This window comes from Bos javanicus, chromosome 3 (genome assembly GCF_032452875.1).
Source record: "Bos javanicus breed banteng chromosome 3, ARS-OSU_banteng_1.0, whole genome shotgun sequence".
Taxonomy (NCBI): Eukaryota; Metazoa; Chordata; class Mammalia; order Artiodactyla; family Bovidae; genus Bos; species Bos javanicus.
The window spans coordinates 26,506,454-26,532,528 of NC_083870.1; the positions used below are offsets into that span (position 1 = coordinate 26,506,454).

At 43.6% G+C, this 26,075-nt stretch overlaps 1 protein-coding gene across 4 annotated transcripts in view; it reads right to left on the bottom strand.

Moving 5' to 3' along the window:
- Positions 1 to 597: 597 nt before the first annotated feature.
- CD101 (CD101 molecule) overlaps positions 598 to 26,075 on the bottom strand; it is a 41,244-nt gene continuing 15,766 nt past the window's right edge. Inside the window, exons 5-10 of one of the 4 annotated variants that reach the window (XR_009735031.1) lie at positions 23,073 to 23,456; positions 21,962 to 22,366; positions 18,434 to 18,844; positions 14,515 to 14,910; positions 5,270 to 6,116; positions 598 to 3,346 (exon numbers count right to left, since the gene is read on the bottom strand). Coding sequence is in view for 2 of the 4 variants with exons in the window: in XM_061409885.1 (XP_061265869.1) it covers positions 5,881 to 6,116; positions 14,515 to 14,910; positions 18,434 to 18,844; positions 21,962 to 22,366; positions 23,073 to 23,456 (1,832 nt within the window). In the remaining 2 variants the exon portion in view is untranslated. Of the gene's footprint in view, positions 3,347 to 3,753; positions 3,777 to 4,315; positions 6,117 to 14,514; positions 14,911 to 15,308; positions 15,573 to 18,433; positions 18,845 to 21,961; positions 22,367 to 23,072; positions 23,457 to 26,075 lie in introns of those variants that run through there. The other 3 variants (XR_009735030.1, XM_061409885.1, XM_061409904.1) reach the window with 3 other exon arrangements.

Genomic DNA, 26,075 nt, shown 5'->3' on the forward strand with positions numbered 1-26,075 from the left:
AAACGCTTCCCAGGTGGCTCAGTGGTAAGAAAAAAAAATCTGCCTGCCAATGTTGGAGCCATGGGTTCAATCCCTGGGTCAGGAAGATCCCCTGGAGGAGAAAGTGGCAACCCACTCCAGTATTCTTGCCTAGAGAAATCCCATGGACAGAGGAGCTTGCTGGGCTAAAGTCCATGAAGTTGCAAAGAGCTGGACAAGACTGAGTGACTAAGCACACATACTAGCTACCTCTGTGAGCTTGATCGAATACTTGAAACTTTCTGATAATTTTGTTAAGTGTTCAAAATCTTCACAAAATTGGTATTATCTTCATTATATAACTTGGGAAAGCAGAGATAGTTTGCTGAGGATGGCTACCTTGCTTTATCATGGTACAACCACAGCCCTCACCCCAAACCCTCTCCATCACCCAAGCTGCTGCTTTTTTTAAAGTTTATTTATTTTTAATTGAAGGATAATTGCTTACAATATTGTGTTGGTTCCTGCCATACATCAACATGAATCAGCCATAGGTATATATATATGTCCCCTCCCTCTTGAACCTCCCTCCCACCTCTCAGCCCATCTCGCCCCTAAAGGACTACCTAAAGTAGTCACAGAGTACCAGTTTGAGTTCCCTGAGTCATATAGCCAGTCATACATACTGGCCATCTATTTTACATATGGTGGTGTATGTGTTTCCATGGCACTCTCTCCATTCATCCTGTCCTCTCCTTCCCCCACCCTCCCGCCGCCTTCTGCTCCACAAATCTGTTCTCTGTGTCTGCGTCTCCATTAAGCTGTTGCTTTTTCAATCCTCCTAAAGGACACCTGTTCTTTTCCCTATTAAATAACACCCAAATGACCCACCTTGTCCGCCAAATAAGATCCAAGTTCTTTTTTTAAAAAAGTTATTGGAGTATAGTTGGTTTACAATTTGTGTTAATTTCAGGTGTACAGCAAAATGAATCAGTTATACATATACATATATCCACTCTTTTTAAGATTCTTTTCCCATATAAGCCATTACAGAGTATTGAGTAGAGTTTCTTGTGCTACATGTGCGTGTGTGCTAAGTCACTTCAGTTCTGTCTGACTCCTTTGTGACCCTATGAACTGTAGCCCACCAGGCTCCTCTGTCCATGGGATTCTCCAGGCAAGAATACTAGAGTGGGTTGCCATGCCCTCCTCCAGGGGATCTTCCTAACACAGGGATTGAACCCTCATGCCCTACGTCTCCTGCATTGACAGGCAGGTTCTTTACTGCTAGCGCCACCGGGGAAGCTCCTTGTGCCATACAGAAGGTCCTTACTAGTTGTTGTTGTTATTTAGTCACTAAACTGTGTCTCAGTCTTCTGCAATCCCATGGACTGTGTAGCCCACCAAGCTCCTCTGTCCATGGGATTTCCCAGGCAAGAATACTGAAGTGAGTTGCCATTTCCTTCTCCAGAGGATCTTCCCCGATCCAGGGATCAAACCAAAGTCTCCTGCATTGTCAGGTGGATTCTTTACCACTGAGCCACCAGGGAAGTGCTTCTTATTAGTTACCTATTTTATATATAGAAGACTGTATGTGTCAATCCCAATCTTCCAGTTTAAGGTCCAAGTTCTTACCCATGTTCGCAACCTCTTTTCCTGCCCCTCCCCACCCTTAGAGTTTGTTACATTTCCATGTAACAAACTCTTTCATTTCTCCCCTTCATAAATCTGACCCTTAAAATCAAACCAAAGATATTCTACACGTTGTGCTCTACATGGAACAATCTCTGCCTTCAGACTACTGTTTACTCCAACTTCTATCAAAATATTTCCTGACATTTTGAAAGTTTAAATGACACCTCTTTTGTGAAATTGTCTCTGATTTCCCATTGCCCACAGCACTTCACTGCACTGAGGGGGAGGTAAAAATTGAAAGCTAGCATGATAGAAATCTGAACTGAGCCTACCAGGAATACCAATTTCTCCAGACCTGTCTGATGAGTGGGGAGCCTCCCACGAGCACAATCTGCATGACACACCTGCAGGAAAAAGGGGGCCTGTGATGAAGACGTTTCAGGGGTTCCTGGGAGCTGAGAATGGGAAGTGAAGAGCACAGTGCAAGGTTTGTTTCCCATATTGGTTCTAGACTGGCCAGCATTTGGGCCCTATAGAGAAAAAGGAGACGATGCGTGAACCTAACGGAGCAGTGTTCACAAGAGAATCTTTAGAGATATGGGGGCACAAGCAACCTTGGATCTGCCTGCAATCCAAGCAGAGTGTCATGCAAAGACAGAATGAGGGTGGGCACTCTCCCAGTCTTAGAGTCCAGCTTTGGCATCTCGTGGGCTCCAGCATTGCACGGGGAGCCCATAGATCTGATCAGAGCAGTGGGAAGTCCTGTGGGAAGGGACTTGTCTGTGAGTTCATCTGAATTCCCAGAATCTGATGGAAGCCTCAGAAATGCTTTAAGAATGCGTAATAGATGGCCAAGACTCTGTGTAAGGACTTCCCTGAGGCTCAAATGGTAAAGAATCTGCCTGCTATGCAGGAGACCAGAGTTCAATCCCTGGGTCGGGAAGATCCTCTGGAGAAGGGAATGGCAATCCACTCCAGTATTCATGCCTGGAGAATTCCATGGACAGAGAAGCCTGGTGGGCTACAGTTCATGGGGTCACAAAGAGTCAGACACGACTGAGTGACTAACACACACACACACAAGACTCTGTGTAAACCTGGGGCAAAAGCCTATAGAATTTGGATTATTAGTGTTGATTCAATTTCATTTATGTGCACAGACAAGGAAGGCCTGGAAAAACTTGGGTTATACAGATGTTCATTTATGACTTGAAATGGTTTAAAACTTATCTTCATGTAAGTATCTGATTTGATCACCTCATAACAACCATATGAGGTGGAATTAATTATCACCAGATTTTTCTGATATTAGTGGATTTGAGCACAGTATTGATTGTGGAAAGAGTCTAGACTTACTGTCAGCAGGCCTAATATTGAGCTTTAATTAATTAATCTCTGAGCTTTAATTTCTTACCGGCAGGAGAAGGATAACAGTTCATTTCGCATGGGGATGCTGTGAACCTCTGAGATGATGAACAACTCCTGTGCAATTGTGAGAAATTATCATGGCACATGACTTTGTACCAATGGCATTCACCTTCTGCCATGAATCAGTTGTTTCCATACATGTCTCAAGAGACTGAAAATACCAAAAGGAATGTATTCATGCCTTATTCCTCTCTGTGTCATCTCATCCTGCAATTTAGGATGGTGTGGAATACCTCAGGGTGATGTGTTTCTCATCTTCAGTGGGAATGTGCAGGAAAGGATTCATGCTTCAGAACTACTTGGACTAGACACCAATCCGGAGAGCCTAAAATTATTTATTAAAGTCATCAGCTGTATAACAGAGACAAATATAATTGCTCAAATCAAGCTTCCTAGGAATATAATACATGGCTAAGATAGAACATAAGCTACTGAAAGAGAGCAGGGAGTGGCCAGTTTTTTCCATGAAGGGTCAGATAGTAAACATTTTAGGTTACTGTGGCAACTACTTTATATTGTTTCAGCAGCCATAGATAATATGTAGGCAAACCAGAGCGTCTGTATTCCAACAAATTGCATTTATAAAAACAGGCGGTAGGTCTGTTTCTGGCCTGTGGGCTACAGGTAGCCAGCTCCTGAGGTAGAGGATTGTCCCGTTGCCAAGGAGGATTTACTGACACAAGAAGCTGGAAGTGGTGACATAAAAAAGTTGAAGTCATTGAGTTAAAGTAAAGATCTCTGTGGAGTCTAAAAAACTAAAAAGAACAAGCCCATAATCAGAGAGATTCCATATAAAATGCCTACTGAATTGGATAAAAACAAATTTTATTCTAAAAAAGTTCAGAAAGGTAAAAAGAGGACACTCAGGTTTTAGCTGCCAGAAAACTACTGTGGGCCAAACAGCATGATGTGACTTCTTAGAAAATCTAATGTGCTCCAGCCCCCATTCAGGAAAGCAGAGTGTCCAGAACAAAACAAGGTGATCACCCCAGGGGGATGGGGCTACGTCTCCCCAAGTCACAACAGCAATCTTCACACCCAGGAAGTGCTCACTGTTCAATAAATCTGCTCCAGGGGGAGCAGTTGGATATCTGAGTGTGTGTTCTGTGCAATCTCTGTGCTGAATTCAAATGTCAAGAACTGCTGTTTGAGCTGAGAGCTGAAAAGCAGTATTCAGGTAATGAGGGAGAACAGTGTTTGGGGAAAAGGGTACCCGAGCAGGGGCAGTGCTAGAATCTACTCTGATTCTCTGATGGAGCTCCATTCCACTCTTTCCCTTCAATATCTAATTAAAATAAAGGTTTCTGGGAAAAAATGGTGGGGGTACGGAAGGCATCACACTTTCTAAGATATCTTAACATTAGCTTTGTTTTTGGAAAACATTGTTCCCTTCACCTGAGAGAGAAGAAATAAATGCACTGACCTGTTTAAGAATATATTTGGAATATTTCAAATAGGGCTACAATGGAAGATGAATTCAAGGAACCTGTAGGTCTGCAATGGGAGTTCTCATAGTCACCCATAATCCCCTTGCAAAGGAACTAATTATGTTTGGAGAAGACGTGTGTGCCTGATAAAATAATTAAAAATAAATTGCTCTCCTTGGAAATCCAAATTAACGAGTGTTAGAGCAACCCTGTTGGTCACATAGCTAATAAATAGACGTGTTTTCTCAAGTCTGGTAGGTGGCACTGATTGATTTCCAATTCTGGCTACAACAGGGCCTGAGCAGCTTTTGAAACAAAGGTGAGGGGACCTCAGGCTCAGTGGGGACAGTTGATATCTCTTAGGGGATGGTGTTTGAAAGTCATCAGCCATGACACTCCCCATCCCCCAGCCCCTGATTTTCCTGGCTGAGAATAGAGGACGCAGAGGAGCCAGTTTGACCCACTACTCCCCTGGAGCTCCTAGTCCCTGCCAGAGCAGGGCAGGAGAGAAGCACTGTTAACCCTCTGCCCTCACATACCTACCACAGCCCCTTTTCCAGCTACTCAGTGCTGTCAGGTCAAGGAAAATAAGGCCTTTGGCTAAGAAGAGCCAGAAGCCAGATGGACCTTTGGGTGTGGGAGGAAAGGGAATTTGAGGCCTTGGGGAGATGACTGGAGCACTGTTGCAAAAATTAAAAAAAATTTTTTTTTTTTTTTTTTAACCAATGACTTACTAAGTCTTATGGAGGAAAAAAAAAGAAAGAAAGGCTACAAAATACTTGATCATTTCATTAAGGAACCCATATTGATTATGAACCTACTATGCCGAGCTTGTTTGTGAGTAGCTTTTAGAGAAGAGATGGCGATGGGGTGGAGGAGAAGATGGGATTTCTGTCTTCAAGGTTGTCACAGTCTGTTTGGGAGGCACATTTGATGTGAATGAAGGGCACATTCCCAACTTTTCTTGCCTTGCTGGCTTCTGGTCCTTTCCTATGCCTCTGATCTGGAGGCAAAGATCACCTAGAGCCAGGGGGGCTGGACCGCTGAGTATTCTCCAGATAATCAGTGACCTAAGAGAGCAAGGCAAAAGAAGCATGGCCCTGGAGTCTGCCATAGGATCTCACTTCATCCCCAGCAACTGAGTGAGGGAGGTACTCTTCTCCTTACAGGTCTTCCGGATGAGGAGCCTAAGCCTTGGGAGGTGTGGCAAATGTAAGACCTAGCTCCTGTAGGGGATGCAAGGGGGTGATTAGATGAAATACAAAGAAACACTTAACTGTTTCTGGAACCACAAACACGTTCAATACATGTTCCCTCTGAGTCCTAGGTACTTTACCCCAGGCCACAGACTCAGAGGACAGAACCGAGGGGTGCGCCTATCTTGGGCAGTCCAGTTCCAAAGTCTTTCCTCTTTGTGGGCACCTCTCAGGATTCAGCTGTCTTCATCGTCATCTCCCATCCTGTTTGTGGTCCTGCCTCCAGCCTCTTTCAAGTTCACCCAGAGGCTCTGTTCTTTCTGCATGCTTAGACGCAGAGCTGACAACTTCTTAGCTTTACAGTACAGGCAGAGGAGGGACATGAGCAGAAAGAGAAGTATGACGAAGGGGCAGATGAATAGGAAATAGACTAAAGGTGCTGACGAGCAGATCCTGGAAGGAAGCGTGGGCTCTGTACCAAAAAGGAAGAAAATAAAGAGAATCATTAGTCTCCAGCTTATTTGTACTCATCAATTATAAACACTTCTGGGATTTATTGTTACAGGAAAATATATGTAAAAATAACGGGGCCAGATAGCAGGGGGCCCCTTAAATCACACTCGAGGAGCCAAGGAAAGGGAGTTGGGAGAAGAGGGCTCTAGGGCGGCTTCTTCCAGCCCGACTCCCCCTCACCCAGCAATTTCCAACCACCAGAGGTTCTGATGACCTACTTAAAACTAACAGTCAGAAATGAAAACAAAACAAAAAAGAAAACCTCTCCTTTAATCTTCTTTCCTCAGAAAAGATATCTATAATTCAACCCTCGTTCCCAACTCTGTTGCCGATCCTGAATTTTTAACTGAGTTATTCCCACTGGCTGCTTCTGAAACACACACACAGGCGAGCACACACACACACACATTCTACACTGTCCTTATATAACAAGAGCACCCACAAATGAGAAGCACCATGCCTTCCTGAATCTCCAAATTGGCCTCTCATCCCCTGGCAGCCCCACCTCAACCCCATTCAGCCCCTTCACCTCTCCCTCTTACTGTTGCCTCTACCTGTGAGCTCTCTGCTCCCCTATCATATCCTCCATCTATCATATCCTATAGCCTCTGGGTCCTGCCGGCCTCACTGTCCATCACATTGGCCGTCCCACCTTGCCTCAGGCACAGTTTTTCTCTTCTTTCCATCCTCTTCTCACATATACCTTTGTTTAGACTTCTTTCATGCCCTTTTAACCATCTTTGTCATCACAGTTACTCCAGTAGGTCTCACAGTGTCCTTTGCTTCTATAGCCCCTGCAGTGCCTAGCACATGTGCCTTGATAATGCTTACTGATCTGAATTAAACTGGCTGGCCTGCAACCTCATGGGCAAAGGCTACTATATAAAGGCATGCTGAAGCATCTGGCAGCTGCAGCCCGCGGGGAAGTGCTATCAGCACACAGACACGCAGAGCACGCACCAGCAGCCCCGAGGGGTTTCTGGCCCTGCAACCAGGAAAGCAAAGGCAAGCGGACTGCCAACACCATAGGCTCTAGGAAGCAGCGCCCTGAGTTACTAGTCAAAAGACAGGGATTTAGTCTCTTGGTGCAGAAAGACACATACTTAAAGAGACACCAACTATTAAATGCAGTCTTCCAACTACGTTTATTTACAACAGGATATTCAAAATCAGGGCTGTTCTGAAAAATCTGATGTTAATGGTAGCTGTGCTTTTATTGGAAAATTGCAATGACCTAAGCACTTTCTTCTTCAGAGGTAAAACTATAGGATTCGTGGGATTACAGATGCTTCCAGATGAGGACAACAGGTTGAGATGTCCTTGTGACCAACCTCATGCTGCAAGAATTCCATTTTTGGCATTGCTAATACATTTTGTACCTTGAAGAACGTCTCTTTGTGGGAAGTCAAGAAAGAATCTTAACCTGGGTACAGCTCCTGCATTTGCAAACTTCCAGAGGAGAAGGCCCAAGTCTTACGCATCTTTTCCTCCTGTGTAGCTCTTTGTTCACAGGTCATCAGTGGAGATTAAAGAATGAGATAATTGCATGAGTGATTTGCACACACAGCAAGTCAGGGGTCACTGCCATGATGTTCCCCAGAATACAGATCATCTCTAAACATAAGGCTGGCAGCTTTGCACAGGGCTGGCAAGGAGCTACAAGGGTTTATTCCCTGGCTTTTCTCTGGCCTCATTTATATTCTCCACCCCAAATCTGGCTTTTGTTTTTGAAAGAGTGGGCAATGATAAAGCTAGATTTTGAATTCTTTCTCACTCCTTTCCACATCCTTCCTGACTCTTCTCTCCAAGGCCCTCCTATAATGATTCTTCTAGGTCTTATCTGAATACATTTGAAAGCATATGGTTAAGAAAAAGGTACAGAATGCAATGTTCAAAAAGAATGGTGTTATAGAGGCCAGTGAGCAGGAATTCTGGTCTTGCTACTTCACACTACTCATGTAGGGAGTCAGGGTTGAGTGTCTTTGTCTCAAAGATAGTTGGGTTCAAATTATGACTCTACAACTTAACCATTATTGACTTTGGATACATTACTTATCCTCTCTTTCTAATCATTAGTTTCCTTGTCAATCAAATGAGGATAATAATTTCCAGAGTTATAATGAGATAATGCTTAGTAAAGCATTAAACAGCGCTTGGCACATTTGTTGAATCAACAAAGAATAAATATCAGCTAGAAAGCTACTAACAAAGTTAGGAAAATCACAAGCAAATTTTCCCCAGGAGACCAGGCAGAAAAGAGGGCCGCAGGCTTGGCTCTGTCCTTCCATAGCCCAAGCCTCTTCCTCAAACCTCTAATCTCTCTGTCCCCAAGGCAGGGAGACATTCAGTTGAGAGTCAAATGATTGCTTGTGAGACTCTGGCTTCCTTTTCCAATCATGGGAAGCTGAGAATTGGGAGGTAAGAGTCCCATGGCGCCCATGTGTCACTGTTGCTAGGATGGTGGCATGCTGATGGGGAGACAGGGCGGGCGCAGAGAAGGTGGAAAGAAACTTGGCTCTTGGATTTTTCTGCCACTGAGACTCTAACCTTCAGCATGAAGGGACTGCCAGAGGGCCTGACTATATAAATGGGGAGGAGGCTGCTTGACTTCGAGCAACCTGTCATCCAAGGACGACAAAACAGACCCCTCACAGAGCTGAATTGGCCCACAGCTAGAAGCTGTCAGCTCCAGTGCTTCTAGATGACCTCTCCTGGGAGGGCAGCACTTGCTCTGGGTCCCACAGTCACTGTTCCCACCATCTGCCTCTCACCCATATCTGGATGAGCAGTAGTGACATTCAGAACCATTAAGGTTTGGCGTTTTGAAGCAATCCTAGTAAATGACCCGTGCTCCAAGCACAAGGCCTGTGAGGCAGAGCCAGAAGTGTAAAGAGAATGCTTCATCACAGGGTTTAGTTCATAACTTGTTTCCACCTTGCAGCCAAGCATAGCATGAGGAGTGTTCTTGTCTGATATTACCCCAGGTATACTGACTTTGGGCTTCCCCGGTGGGCTAGTGGTAAAGAACTAGCCAGCCAATGCAGGAGATGTAAGAGACACAGGTTCTATCCCTGGGTTGGGAAGATCCCCTGGAGGAGGGCCTGACAACCCACTCTAGTATTATTGTTTGGAGAATCCCAAGGACAGAGGAGCCTGGCAGGCTACAGTCCATAGCGTCGCAAAGAGTCGGACACAACTGAAGCAACTTAGCATGCACACATGCATACAGACTTTGGAGGAGAAAGGCAGAGGATAATGAGGGGACTAGCAACTCCCCCTCAACCCCAACCCACCCTTGGGCAACTGACATGCCAGGTGTGGCCATGTGGGAGAGGTGGCTCCTGCCAAGAACGGAAGGCAAGATTAGGTAATGTGATACAAGTACATCCCAGAATAAATGAGCCCCTGACAGCATTGGTTTCAACTCCATTAAGACTCGCTTGCCCATTCTTTCATCAGGCATTTGTTGAACTGAGCGCTATGTGCCAGGCCTTATTGAAAGCACCGGAGTAGCATTGATAAATGACACGTCCTCTCCAGAAACGTCAGTGTGATAGGGGCTCAAGTCTCCTATGAGGACTTGCTTTCTAAACATATCCTTACCACCCAAAAGCTGGGAAATAGTAACAAACACCATACTACTACAAATAATCCAGCACCCAGAAAGCCTTATAACCTTGCCTATTAATTAATCAGAGAATTCTCTAGAATGAGATACAAAACAACTCAGGTAGTTGTTAGCCCCTGCGCTGGCTTAGTCATAGCTAAGAAAGTAAGATGGAGAGAAAAATGCAAGATGAGATCCACCAGGGAAACACTTCTCCATTTTCTGCCTTCGCAGGAGTCACATGCTTCATGGTTTTATTAAGTAGCCCCAAACTAACCCAACCCAGTAATGACAAATAGAGATGGTAGAAAACCATCTGAGAAGCGAGAACTGGTAGCCTATTGCATTTGACCTGAACTTCATTAACATACAGAGCTGGTCCTGACCAGGAGGGCAGCTATACTGATTCAGTAAGTATATTTGAGCATCTTCTGTGTGCCAGGCACTGTGCTGGGGCTGAGAACAAGACACTCAGTCTTTGCCTTCCCAGAAGGTACTGTCTGGCCCTGATGATGGATGTCAAACAAGTGTGATGACTAAGAGACAAAAGTAAGTCACTGAGAATGTAGCAGTTGAGTTGGTTGGTGAAGGATTAGTGAGTGTTGACCAGGGACAGATAACATGAAGGAGAAATCCAATCAGGAGGTGGTATAAATTCACTCAAGATGTTGGACTGTCAGTCTTATCCACTCTCTTCTAAACTTCCTCTTCTGATTCTCCAATGGCTCTTTTCTCTCTAGAATATAAACATGCTCAACTCCCTACTAACTTCAAACCAAAACAGAACAAAGCAAAGCTTCAGTGAACCTCTTGCCTTTTGTTTTTGTCTTCTCTCCCTTCACGTCAAAGCTCTTGAAGGACTTTCCTGGTAGTCCCATGGTTAAGAACCCACCTTCCAATGCAGGGGACATGAGTTTGATCCCTGGTTGGGGAACTAAGATCCCATATGCCGTAGCGCAACTAAGTCCACACACTGCAACAAGAAGTCCTTGCACCGCAACTAGAGAAAGCCCATAAACCTCAATGAAGACCCAGTGCAGCCACACACACACAAGCTCTTAAAATCATGGGCTGGATTTGATGTGTCCACTTTCTCCCTGCAGTCTCATTTTACTACTTTTCTGTGATTGTCCTATGTTGTCAAACCCAAAGGATATTTTCCTATTTTTGTCTTAATTGATCTCCTTGAACCAGCTGAATCTGTTGGCTCTCCCTTTCTTCTTGATACCCTTCCACTTTTGGTGTCTGTGATACCACCAAACCCCAGTTCTCCTGTCTCTGGCTACTCCTTCCGTTCTCCTTCACAGGCTTCTCTTCTGCAATCCCCTGAGAAATAGTGGTACCTCAGGGGTCCATCCTTGGGCATCATTATAGGCTATTAGTTGATTTCTAATCTATAACTCTGGCAGAGATCTCACTTGGAAATTCCAAAGTTTATTGGATAGATCTCCCTAGATAATACACTGGTACTCCAAACTCAATTCCAGCCCAACTTACTCAAAATTGAACTAATCTTCTTTAGATCCTTTTCTTATATTACCTCATCTAGTGACTGTCCCCCCTATACCAGAAACCTGGTATTTATTCTTGATTCTCTTCTTCTGCTCATTCACCCTCCACATACACACATAGGCATGTGAGCTCAGTCACTTCAGTCATGTCCGACTCTTCACGACCCCACGCACTATAGCCTGTCAGGCTCCTGTCCGCAGGATTCTCCAGGTAAGAATACTGGAGAGGGTTGCCGTGCCCTCCTCCAGGGGATCTTCCCAACCCAGGATCGAACTGCGTCTCCTGCATCTCCTGCTTTGCAGGCAGGTTCTTTACTCCTGAGCCACTGGGGAAGCCACATACACATAATCAGTCTCTAAATCCCGAAGACGCCATTTCCTATGCCGAGTGCTGTCCTCTCAGCCCTCATGGGCACTGACTTCATTTGGGCCTTCATCTCGTCTCTCCTGGGCCCCTACAGTCAATTTCAAATAGTTCTTCCAGGTCTGTGCCTGCCTCCCTTCCAATTCACTTTTAACATTGCTCCCAGGGGGAGCTTTCTAAAATGCAAATCTGACATGTCACTACCCTGCCTGAATTTGTTCAATGACACTCTGTAACTTCCATGATAAAGTTCACCTTTCCTGGCTCTGTACAGAGGACCCATTTGACATCAGTACCCTTTCCATCTCCCGAGCCTCCTCTCTTGCCATCCTACCACAATTTCTCTGATCATCTTGCATATCCTTTCCTTTTCCCAAAATTTGTGCTTTCCTTTGTACAGGCCCCATACTCTGGGAACATTCCCAGACCCCCTCCCCACCTAGCCCTGCCTCTGCTCCCTCCTTAGTATCCTGAGACTACTTCATTCATGACTCCTATTATGTTGGATTCTCCTGCCCCTACCAGCCTCAGCTCTGTGGGAACAGACTTCATAATATATTTTTTTATGTTCCCTTAGAATCTCATATGGTTATTTATTGAACAAATTAAAATATCTTCCCACACAAATAGAAATATACAAATGTAGGTGTGTGTGTGTGTTAGCATGTCTGGAGGCATAAGGGGAAACTGAGGTAGCATTTGTTAAGCACTTACAACATGCCAGGGACTTGCTAGATACTTCATATGCATTTGTATTACGACCCTCATTTTATGAGAAAGCTGAGTAACCAGGGGATGACTTCACAGCTAGTAGGGAGATGACAGAGCAACAATTTGAGCCCAGGCTTCTCTGATTCCAAATGCTGGAATTTTTATTATCCCACACTGTCTCCCCAAATACCAGAAATGAACAGTCAGGTAGAGGAAGTGAGATGCTGTATTATAAAGATCGACTTGGGAACACATAACTATACTTACAATGAAAACCCTCAGGTTCTTACGGCACAGGCTTCTAAGCACCTTCACTGGTGAAGAATACAAAGACCATTTGGTTTGTAACGCTTTCTTTTCAGAGTTCATTTTTTAAAAAACCTTACACCTGCTTTCTAAGAATTCCACAAAGATGAGCGGTATACACACACACACACACACATGCTGTGAACAATCCCATCTGTCTCAGGAGAGATGTGCTTTTTAGTCATAGAATATATACTTTTTACAGTTATTATCTATTTATTTTACTATACAAACTGCTGAATCTACAGAGCCCAGGAATTCCAGTGGGAAAATGTTTACAGAATATGCTCAAGGTAAGGACTTCCTACAACTGTTGGAATGGAAGAAAAGCTGATAGGAAAATCAATTCTGCTTGGAAACTTGGGAGAAGAATCCTGATGAAGAACAGTCAGGGAGAAGGAGTGATGGACTCCAGGGAACAGGTTAGATAACTCTGATTTCCACTCCAGAAGCCTTGCTGGGGCTGGGATGCAACTATTACTACTCTGAGACAATGCCATTCATTCTCAGTAGCCCTCGTTCCCACCTATGGTCTGTCTCCAAAGCTAGCTGGCACTGTAAGGAGGTCATCTTTATTGATGCTTTCTACTCTTCCTGGCTGCAGAAGGCAATGGCACCCCACTCCAGTACTTCTGCCTGGAAAATCCCATGGACGGAGGAGCCTGGTAGGCTGTAGTCCATGGGGTCGCTCAGAGTCGGACAGGATTGAGCGGCTTCACTTTCACTTTTCACTTTCATGCATTGGAGAAGGAAATGGCAACCCACTCCAGTGTTCTTGCCTGGAGAATCCCAGGGACGGGGGAGCCTGGTGGGCTGCTGTCTGTGGGGTCACACAGAGTTGGACATGACTGAAGCGACTTAGCAGCAGCACTCTTCCTGGCGTGGGGCACCAAGACCACACCCCTGCCTCTCCAGTGATCCTCTCTTACTGCAAGTGCAACCTATAGCTCAGCTCTCGCCTTCTCCTTAAACCCCACCAGAAAGAAGTTGCTCAAAGGATGAGCAGGCTATGACATCCACCAGCTCATTGATCACCTGGGAAGATTTAGTGGTCTGGCTGGAGGAAATTTTGCTTAATGAATGCCTGTTATATGCTTGGCACTGCACTGGCTGGAAGGAACCCCTCTTCTCCTTCACAACCTCTTATTCTGCATGCCTCCTGAAGCTGAGTGTTCAGCGGACTAGATTGACTGTCCACACAGAGAAGACCATTGTAGCCAATGGTCTTCACGTACCTGCACTTTTGCTAGAGCCTGTAAACAAGTTCTATGGGGCATACTTGCTCCTGTGATGCCTTTCAAGGTGCAATTAGGAGAGGCACACCCAGTGACTATCACGATCAAAGATCTGGTAGTTTGTTGAGCACATCAGTAAGAAGCTTGGCACTTATTCATTGAGAAAGACTTTGTTTGTTTGATTGGTTTTTGACTCAGGGAGCATTTAGATGTAGCTGATTTTGGTTGAACAAGGTTACAGACAAAGTCACCATGTCACTATTCCTCACCCCACTCTCACCACCGGCCAGTATTCTGAGATTGGAGTGTCAGCTAAGAGATAAAGCTGTCTGCTTCAAACATTATTTGGTTACTTAAAGGGATACAATATTGATGGCTTTTTTGTTTATGAGGGGAAGTGGGGGAGGAGGTCAGATGCCCTTGACATTTAAACGTCCATGCCAAAACCTCATGTAACCTTGTCTGTCTGAATGAGTTACTATTGAGAGAAATGGAGAAGTCATTTTCTTTCTGTAAATTGTGTTCAGCTGGAGAGGAAGCAAAACATAGCAGGGCAGGAAAGCACAGGAGCAGAGACAGAGATTCTCCTGACTGCGAGCCGTGGCCGATGAACCTCTGGTTACCTGAAGGCAGCACTCTGAGCACCACAGGCTGTGACTCGTCTGATGCTTGGCTGACCCACTTGCTTGGGTTGCCGTGAAGCTGCCACTGCGCCACCTTGCACCAGTATTTTCCAGCATCCTTCATCTCCACCCGCTGTAGCGCCAGGACAAAGTCAGCAGTGGATGAGCGGTAAGGATGCAGGTGCCACCTGAGCCCCTCTTCACCATATTCCAGCAAGCCATCATGCTGCAGGTGCACCAACATCCTACTTCCAGAATCTTCTCTCTGCCGGTACCACATCACAGAGAACAGGGAGGCAGGGCTGATGGCACCCTCCAGGCTGCAGCAGATGGTTACCTCACTGTGCTCAGAGACATTTTCTGTCCGGGACACTTTGGAGATGCGTACCTTACTTCCTAGGAAACAAAATGGCAGTAAATTTGAGAGGAACTTCAGATTGGACACCTCCTCTGAAAAAACTACTTCTCGTTGAAGTGATGCTGTCTGATAACCTTTAGATATCAGGTCCTTCATCTTTAACACTTTGCCTTGACTCCTGTCCTTCTTCCATATTTGCCAGAACATTCTCTGCTGTGAATCAAGCCAGCCACTTTCATTCTTCAGCCCGCCCCTTGTCCACTGGCCCTGTCACTGAAAACCACCCAGGTTTGTGGGAAGCTCTGCCCTTCTGCTTTTATCAATACTTCTCCCACGTCAGCTCTCCCTTCTGCTACTCAGAAAGGTCATTGGAAACTTCTAGTCCTCTCCTCAAGCCCTGTATTCCACTACTACCCCTTTTTCTTAGAAAATTACCCTCTTCCCATATACCTAGATATCAACCTCAGGTATGGACACAGGAAAAGAGGAGGTTAGGTGAGAGACTGAACATTTTCACACATGTGTTAGAATATCACTCAAGGGACTTCCCTGGTGGTCCAGTGGTTGAGAATTCATCTTGCGATGCAGGGGACACAGGTTCAATCTCTGGTGGGAAGACTAATATCGCACATACCACTGGGCAGCTAAGCCCAGGAGCTATAACTACTGAGGCCACAACAAAAGATCTTGTGTGCTGCAACTAAAATACAACAGCCAAATAAATATTTTTTAAAAGAGAATACTATTCAAGGAGACTATTTACATTACTAGATTAGATTAACTTTTTAACAGATTTTGACATTTGCTTTTTTGAAATGTTCTCCTGTTAACCAGCAGGTGAGGACTTGGAAGGAAGTCTAGAGCAGTCACAAACAAAATAAAGAAATTATGTTGTTCAGTCACTAAGTCTTGTCCAACTCTTTGTGACCCCGTAGACTATAGCATGCCTGTCTCCTCTGTCCTCTACTGTCTCTTGGAGTTTGCTCAAATTCATGTCCACTGAGTCTGTGATACTATCTAACCATATCATCCTCTGTTGCCCCTTTCTCTTTTTGCCTTCAATCTCTCCCAGCATCAGAGTCTTTTCCAATGTGCTTGCTAAGTCACTTTAGTCATGTCTGACTCTTTTGTGACCCCATGGTCTGTAATCCACCAGGCTTCTCTGTCCATGGGATTCTCCAGGCAAGAATACTAGAGTGGGTTGCCATTTCCTTCTCCAGAGGATTTTCCTGACCCAGGGATCAAACCTGCATCTCATATGTTTCCTGCATTGGCAAGTGGGTTCTTTACCACTAGCGCCACCTAGGAAGCCCCCTTTTCCAATGAGTATGTGCTAAATTTTCAACTCTACTACAAACATATTTATTGGTCTATCTTTAAAAGATTAACTGTGTCTGCTCCTAGATTCTTTTCTAGTTACATCTTTACTCTCTCCTCTTTGTAGAGAAGTGTGTGAAATATTAGTTTACATGGTACTGTGTCTGCTTCCTCACATCAAATTACTCTCTAACTTATTGCCATCAGCTTTCCAATCCCATCACTATGCTCTGGCCAAGGTTCCCTCCCGGTAAAGGTGCAATTTCCCAACTCAAGAGATCCTTCAGGATTTTCTGTTCTCTCTGCAGTCTTTGTCACCAAAACCAATTTTCTTCCGAAATCCTCTCCTCCTTTGATTTCAGAGAAAACATCCCCGCCCCCTCCTACAGCTCTGACCAATCCTCAGTATCTTTCCCTGGGGCCTCTTCCTTACCTTGCTTCCTACACCAGGGTAACCAGCTAGCTACCCCCAGCCAGCCACACCCAGACCACAGTAATGATTTATTTGACATCTTCAGTATTTTAAAAGAATTTGAATTCATTATGGACAGTCTCAAAATGGGTGATGCCACCAAAAAAAGAGCTCAGGCATTTCTTGATAGACTAAAAGATTGGACAACACTGGTTCCTCATTTCTGAACAGGAAGCACTGGCTCCAGCTAAGAAATGGTGTGCAATATTTTTTTTTCCAAGATTTTTTTAATGTGGGCCACTTTTAAAGCCTTTATTGAATTTGTTATGATATTGCTTCTGTTATATGTTTTGATTTTTTGGCCAGGAGGCATATGGGATCTTAGTTACCTGACCAGGGGTGGAACCCACACGTCCTGCATTGGAAGGCAAAGTTTTATTCACCGAACCACCAGGCAGGTCCCTTGGTGTGCACTTTTTAAAGAGGTGGGCACGCATTATCAAGATTCAGCCTGGACAATTGGAAGAAAGGGATGCCAGCCACACAGATGGAGAATTGAGTGGGCCTAAGCCTTGTGGGACTGAGCAGCAACAACAGAAAGCCTTGTGAGATGGACCAGATGATAGACAGTATCATAATACGGGACATAAGGATGATTTGGAACAAGTGGAGTGTGAGGGTCTTTGGGGCAGCCAAGTAGAAATGTGCAACAGGCAATTGAGTGGAAAGGCCTGGAGTTCAGGAGATGGGGGCTAAGCGTAAAAAACTTAGAGCTTGTTTCACTGAAGGTGGTAGCTGGAACCCAGGCAGTGTTTAGGAGGTTCTGAAGGGAGCAGAGAGTAAGAATAAAAATGGGTTCATGTGTCCCTGAGGAACACTCACATTGAGCAGGGAGAAGAAGAAGGGCCTGAAGGGCATGGAGAAGGGGAGCCAGAGCAGAAGGAAGAGACGCTCGCACTCAGCTACTATTTTGCCCCTACTGCTCCCAACTGACTGTGAGCTCCTTAAGACTCTGCCTTATTTATCTTTGGAGCCCTAATTGCCTAACACAAAGCAATGTTCATTATAATCTTATTTTTTGATGTTACATTGAAAATAGAATTTTAAGTGCCAAACTAGATCAACTTATTTGCATTGTGCTTTTGGATCTCGGCCAGTTCCCGAACCTTAGATGTGACATTCATTTAATTTTAATCAACATTGGAGGTGACCTAACTAATGCTGACAGATCTAATCAACCCTGCCCACATTTAGACCACAGCACTCTTGGACAAATGCAAATGAATGGAACTTCTATTTCATTTTTAAAGATCTCCTGAGGGGGAGGAGATGCCCTCAGTAAGCCATTCCAACAGTTAACTGCTCTTATTTGCCTTATGTTGAGGCGGCCGAATGTTGAAAAGCAATCTCTCTACACATCCCTATAGAGTTGTACAGTTTCTGTTCACAGTGGGAGAAATATGCTTTGTATTACTCTTTCTCTGCCAAATTACGGTAGAGCCCCACTGGAATGACACAGCTTGTTATTATAGAGAGCTGGAGATACGATACCCTGGGTAGCTGCCTAGACCAGGCAGCCAGGCTGAGAAGCCAACCATTCAAAGGGATCTTGTTCCCATCTAAACTTCTCCAAATCTCAGACTGACTCACCGGAAATGACCCCTACCTCCTCTGATGGGCTATTCCGTCCTGCAGTCACTGTGCTGGTGGCCACTATTCCTATGACTCTAGGTCATATTTTCAGCTGCATATTATCATCCCATAGAACAGCTGCCCAAGAGAAGGGGGTCATTCTACAGAAAGATGCTAGAGAATACACTTGCAAGGTTTACCTGTGGGCCTGAGTTTCAATTCTGTGAGACCTGATGTCTGTCCTCCAAGCTTGTGCCAAGTGCTATTTGTAGACCAGAGCCATTCCTCCACAGCACAGCGATATCTGCCCTGATCACTGTCTTCCACATTCAGAATGTGTAGCTGAAACAAGTCTTGGGAAACTTTCTCAGCGTGGAATTTTTGTTTTCTCCGTGTGGTCTGAAATTCATCCCCATATTTTACTACGTGGTTTTGGTCCACTTCCAGGATCCTCAGCCAGGGTGCATCAGTGGAAATGGGAGAGAAGTACCAAGTCACGACCAACCGAAGGTTTCCAGGGGATTGGGACAGGACGCTACACTCTATGTCCGTGTTGGAATTGATGGAAATCTCCTGGACTTGACTGCTTGAATTCACCTTCAGTTTGCTCTCTAAATGAGAAGAACAGTACAGTTACTTTTGTTACTTTGCTAGAAAATAGAACTTGAAGGTAGAAGGAACATTAGAGGTCAACTAAGGCCACAGCTCCTAGATCCATCAGCTGTGTGAATTCTCTCTTTAGTAGCCCCACTAACTGCTCATTCAGCCTCTGAACAACTCACTAACAAAGCACCCATTCCATCTTTGGATATGCTGCCACTTGAGAATTCTTTCCAATATCAAGTTGAATCTTACTTTTTCATAATTTCCACCCACTGGTCCTAGTTCTACCCTGCCCTAAGAGTGGAATGGGGAGGTAGGGAGGAAGTATCAAGCCAGAAAGCCAATCTCTCCCACATGAAAATGCTTCAATATTAGATAACCAAAAAGGACCTACTGTATAGCCCAAGGAACTATATTCAACATCCTATAATAAATCATACAGGAAAAGAACATATACATATAAAACTGAATCATTTTGCTGTATACCAGAAATTAACACAACATTATTAATGAACTATATTCCAGTATAAAATAAAATTTTAAAAAAGAAAATTCTTTAATATTTAGGCACAGACATCTTCTCTTTTATAGCATTTCATAAATCAATTTGAGAGAAAGTGGCCCTTGGATGCTTTGTCTGGGTGTTTGCTATCCAGAATACTCCTTGACCCATAATTTGCCCAAGTCTAGTTGTACCTGTCTGCAGACATGGGTAAACAAGAGAAAGCTGTATGTTCACTATTAAAACTGAATGTCTCTTTGCAGTCACTCAACTCTGGGAACATTGTATGGATATGGAGTCAACTATCCTTTAACCCCAGAGCTTTTCTGCTTTGTCAGAAAGATGAATGGCAAAACCTGGCTTCTAAATCTTATTCTTATCTTCTTGCTGACATCACAGATTATACTTTTGTGGCTGCTTACTGATGCTGCCAGTAGGTCTCTTTATTCCTCCTTCAACAAACATTTATTAATGCATACTATTTTATGTGCCAGACTATTCCAGGCTCTGTGGATCCCTCCCCTCAGTTTCTGCCTAGAGGGAGAGACTAGTACTGGGACAGAGGCTGAGAGATTATAGGATTGTGTCACCCAAGCAGGACAGAAGTCTGCAAAAGAGCTCTATCAGAGCACATAGCAGGATTGTATAACCCAAATATGGGAGTGAGGCTTCCTGGAGGAGATATCTCTAAGCTAAGTCTTAAGGGTTAATAGGAATTAAGCTGATGGAGAAGAGGTAAAGGAATTCCATGCAAAAGAAGCAACTTGAACAAAGACTAAAAATGAGAGAGAGCATAGCGTATTGGAGGAACTGCAAGTGATTCAGTGTGGCTGAAGCTCAAATTCAAGATGGAAAGTGGAAAGAGATGGTGCTGGGAAGACATAAATGTACCAGATCACAAAGGACCTTGCCTGCTATGTAACTCGAGTTTGAACATGAGTTGGATGTGGAGGAGTAGTGGATGACTCAGGTTTCTTGCTTGGATCACTGATGGATGGTGGGGACATAGAGAACGATGTCAGAGGAGTAGCTTTGGCAGGATGATGGTGTATTTATGTTCTGACATATTGAGTGTAGACACGTCTTGAAGGCAATTGCATGAGTCTGGAGATCAGAAGAGAAGTCATTCAAGATAGTGAACTTGGGAGTTGTCAATACATAGCATAAATCCCTGGGTAGGAATAAACCTACTTTGGGAGACTGTATAGAATGAGAAGAGAGAAAGTTGAGAATGAAGCCCAAAGGGCTGAGTCAGTGCGAGAAGAGGACTCTGCAAAAGAGAATGAGAAGGCGCCATGAGAGGGCTAGGAAGGAAACCAAGAAAATCTTGTGTCACAAGGCCATGGAAAAAGAAGTTTTAAGAAGAAAGGATTGAACCAACAATTTGAAATACATCAGAAAAGACAAGTAAATTAAGGCATGAGTTAATCAACAAGGAGATGACTACTATAACCAAAACTATTGCTCAGTAGCTGAGAGAATGATGGTTAACATGTTTGAGCATCTGCTTGGTTTGTCAGGCACTGCACTAGAAACATGTCACCATCTTTAAATTGCACATCAGCAATTTACCCATGGAGTCAGTAGGCTTGGACAGATTAAGTTCTCATTAGATCTAAGTGATGTCAAAGGCTCTTGAACACTCCACCTTAAGAGGATGGAAATCAGGGAAGAAGATACTGGCACAGCAGAATTTGTAAATTGTGTCTTACTTTTCATCTCTATGCTCTATTACCAATTGACAAGGTAAATTATGTTGACTATAATCACAAATTCTCTAATTCTTATACATTAACATATCAAAATGAATGGCTAAGTGTATTGAATGGAATTTGCATTATCCATACCACTAGGAGAGACATTCTAAACATTTAATGACTGGCCAGGCACAGGCAGGGACCAATCTGAAAGAATGCCCCAGCACTGGAGCCGAGCCTGGAGGCCCCCTGCTGTGCCACGCGGTGTCCAGTTGCTGAGTGGTGGGGACTTACAGGAAAGGAGGAAAGGGCCACAGTTATTATTAGTGTGGAAGTATTCCAATGTTTTAAAAACCAGTGTGGCCATTTCGTGCATATCAGCTCAATGTTAACCTAGATCACTTTGCATGTGTGTGTCTGTATGTGTGTGTGGGTGGGGGGTATGTTTTTGTTTCTGGTTAATTTTCTTTTAATTGAAATATAGTTGATTTACAATGTTTCAGGAGTACAGCAAAGTGATTTCTATGTTCTTTTTCACATTCTTTTCCATTATAGGTTACTCTAAGCTATCGAATATAGTTCCCTGGGCTATACAGCAGGTCCTTGTTGCTTATCCACTTTACATATACTAGTGAGCATCTGTTAATGTTGTTGTTGTTCATTCACTAAGTCGTGTCCGACTCTTTGTGACCCCATCGACCGCTTCCCTGTCCCTCACCATCTCCCAGAGTTTGTCATGTCCATTAAATCTGTTAATACCAAATTCCTAATCTATCCCTACCCCGCTTCCTGGATATCACTTATATATTGTACTTACTTATAGTACATACACGGGGAGAAAGTATTTTATGCTTTAATTCCACAACTTTCCCTAAATGGCAAGAATGTTTTTTAAAAAAGCGGAATTAATTTCAAGTAGTGTTAACCTGGTAAAGTGACAGTGATCCTTAGTGGGTGAGAGGAGGCAGAAGCCCTCACAGGACTGTTTGTGTGCAGAGAATTTCTGTCATACACTTCTACTTTACACTGATAAACTCCTGCTTCTTCCTCAGTGGCATCGTGGATTAGGAGCCGAGAATGAAATGAAGACTGTGAAATCTTCGTCTTCCTCTGGAACTGCGGTAGGCCCCTCCCCCATTCAATAGTGCCATTGTGGGTGATTTGAAGAAGCAGATCAAAGGCTCGAGATCTGGGGGGCTGGAACAGCCATGTCACGGTGAGTGGAACCTTGAGGTCAGAGTAGCCAACCCTCACTATGCAGGACAGGTCAAAGGTGTTGGTTAATTTCACTTGTGGTAGACGGCTCATCAGACTAACTTGTAAACTTGACTCTGTGGGCAGAAACACAAAACACGATTCCTAACATGTTTATCAAATCAAGGTACAGTGCTTCTAAGTTTTCCTAGTCGTTACCTCTTCACACTGAACCATGTGTTCATACACTGGGAGTATCAAATATTTGGGGGTAGAAATTGATTCACAGTACAGGCCGTCCTGAATTCTGACCTCAGTTTTCTAAAGTTGACCCTCTTGTAAGAGTGTTCTCAGCAGAGACAACAAACAGGCAGTGTTTCCCCAGTCCACTGCTTAGACAGCTGCTACTGAGGGGGTGGGGCACGCCCCAGCCCTGCTGGCCGGCCTCCTTCCCTTACCCTACTGCTGGGCGCGCTATCCCTGTTCTACACTTGCAAGGGAGATTCCGCAATCCCAGGCTGCAGCTATCAGAAGCCTGAAGGTACGAGGGTCCGCTTCACTTGGCATATCTCTTTCCTAAGTCTACTCCAAATGATACGATTTTGTTCTTAGCCTTGAATAACAACAATAAGTTGTACCCTAAAGACCATCTTTATAAAAATGAGTAAACTTTAGAGACCAGTTGGCAGACATGGTAACCAGAGACTCTGCTCTGTATTCTGGGGTATACGTACTGTAACTAGAGGATTCAGGATGACATTCAATCAAATTCCACGGCATCCCACTACAGAAGGAAGATACTGATGATATGCAAGTTCAGCAAAGGCTTTCCCTGACACTTACCAAGGGGCTTTACAGTGATTGACAACTTCTGAGTCCAGCTCTGGTTTCTGGCCTGGCTCCCGGTCCTCTCAGACACTCTGCACTCGTACATGCCACTGTCTGTGAGGGTGGTGGAGGCGATCTCAAGTTGGAAGGTGGCCCAGTCCATTTTCTCCAGTCTTGCATTTCTGAGGTTATCGAGTTCCGCATAGGAAGCACCCAGCTTCACGGTGCCATCCTGCTCCATGCCAGCCACAAACACCGGCTGTGTCTGGTTTTGTGGGACATGCCACCAGGCCACAGTCAGGAGATTCTCAGCTCCATCTGCCTTGCAGAGAAGGGTTAATGCCTCTCCTTCCCACACTGCTTGCTGCCGGTTCTTGGTAGACACGACCACATTTCTTGCTGTGGATTACAGGTTTTAGAAGAAAAAGATATTTCGAGTAAATGAAAAGTTTTCTAAAAAACAGTGAACTCTCATTAATTAAGACTTGACTACTTTGTGACAAATCCAATCAAATTGTTCACTCTTGCACCATCCCCCAGAATAAAAGATTTAATCAACACTTAAATAGTAGAAATGGCAGAAAGAACACCAGAAGAACTAATTTACATGTAAACAATTTACAGTTTGCCCTAAGTTTTAGTGATTTGTTCCTTAGGCACATCTAGTTGGGAAAACACATGGTATTATTTTGTTAAATTAATTAGAGTTGGTGTATGAGACTGAAAGTAATGAAGCTGTGTTTATTTCAATGTTTAGTTTTCTAGAATTCAGACTTTCACTGTTCAAAATGACCTTCCTCTCCTTACTTATCTTTCCCTAATTAGTATGTATCTGAACAGTGAAGAAGTACTGTTAATTATATTTCTGTTCAAAATACTGCCATTAAAAAACAATTACTTGAAGAGGGCGTGGAGAAAAGAGAATCCTCTTACACTGTTGGTAGGAATATAAATTGATACAGACCCTATGGAGAACAGTATGGAGGTTCCTTAAAAACTGAAAATAGAACTACTGTATGACTCAGAAATCCCACTCCTGGGCACATACCAGAGAAAACCATAATTACAAAGGATACACGCACCCCAATGCTCATTGCAGCACCATTTACAACAGGCAAGACATGGAAGCAACCTAAATGTCCATTAACAGAGAAATGGGTGAAGCACATGTGGCACATATATACAACGTAATATCACTCAGCCATAAAAAGGAATGAAATTGTGCCACTTGCCGAGACTTGGATGGACCTAGAGCTGTCATACAGAATGAAGAAAGTCAGAAGTTGAAAAACAAATACTGTGTATTAATGCATATACATGGAGTCTAGAAAAATAGTACAGATGAATCTATTTGCAAAGCAGAAACAAACACACATATGTAGAGAACAAGCATATGGACACCAAGAGGGGATACAAGGGGTGGGATGAATTGGGAGACTGGGATTGACATATATACTCTGCTATGTATAAAACAGATAACTAACAAGGACCTCTGTTGGGGCACAGAGAACTCTACTCAATGCTCCGTGGTGACAAAAGGGGATATGTGTATATGTATAGCTGGTTAGCTTTTCTGATTATTAGCTTTTCTGCTAATATGCTAATATGTATATATATGTATATGTATAGCTGATTAGCTTTTCTGTTAATTAGCAGAAATTAGCACAAAATTGTAAAGCAACTAAACTCCAATAAAAAAATTTTTTTAATTAAAAATGTCTTATTTTAAAAAATTATTTGGGGGAAAATGTATGTATATATAAATATATATACTATAAATACAGATATACTTCCCCCTTAAGTATTTTTAAAATATATATATATATACACACCTATACACACACACATATATATACATTTCTTTTTTTCAAATCATATATTCACTCATATATATTGTTGGTTGAAGGGACATCCTTCCTATACCTGAACTACAGTGTAAAACAGTAAATGTAAGTCCGGCTCCCAGATGGAAAATTCAAGATGATCAGAAATGTGGACTTCCTTTCAACAGATACTTCCTGTGCGAGGCCTTGTCCTGGGTGCTTTGCGGGCAATGCAAAGATCCCTCAAGCTCATGCATCCTAGGCAGCCCAGCCTCATGCTTAAGGCCAAGGTCCCTGGAGTTATTATAGAATTACCCTGGACAACAAAGTGAACCTCTCTGAGCCTCAATTTCCTTTCCTGTAAAGGAAAGGGGGTAATAATAGCACCTCACTTTTGCACTGTGAGAAGACTAAGTGAATGGCACGTGCAAAGGGCTTACCCTGGCTGGCAAGGAAAAGTTCCCAGCAAAAGAGAGCTACTAGCATTAGTGTGTAATGATAGTCCCTTCGTGAGAGCAGAGGTGTTCAAAGTCAGAAAAGGAAAATAAAAAGATTTTAAAAAATTTTATATTTTCTAGACTCGTGGGATCTTAGTTCCCTGACCAGGGATTGAAACTGGGCCCTCAGCAGTGAGAGCATGGAGTCCTAATCATTGAACCACCAGGGAATTTCCAGGAAAACAAAACAGAACTGGCATTTGAAATCTTAATAGGATCTAAATGAATTTGCAAACTGATCTTCTCTGCTGAAGAAGAGTTCTGTCTTTAACAGCTTTATGGATGAACATATGTTACCAAGACAGAAAGAAGGCTAATGTCCACAAATAGATTAATATATATCTACCTATTATATATATATATGTATATAACATAACATATATTTATATAAAACTTGCTTCCAAATTTGGGGTATTAGAGGCATTATTACACTTTTTTTTTTTGAAGTTAAAAATAGACTCATAACTAAAGTTTCAAAATTATAGGGGAAATTGTTAGTCATAATCTTACTATTCAAATATAACCATTATGATAGGTTTGGAGCAGTTTCAGTTTTTTAAAAAAAACTGTGGTTTCCTTACTTTATTGTGGTCATTGCTGTCTCCGAGTCAGAAGTGACACACTCACCAGGCATGTGTGAGGCGCGCCTGCATAGTGGTAGGGAAGTACCCTCTTCTGTTTAAAACATTCACGGGATG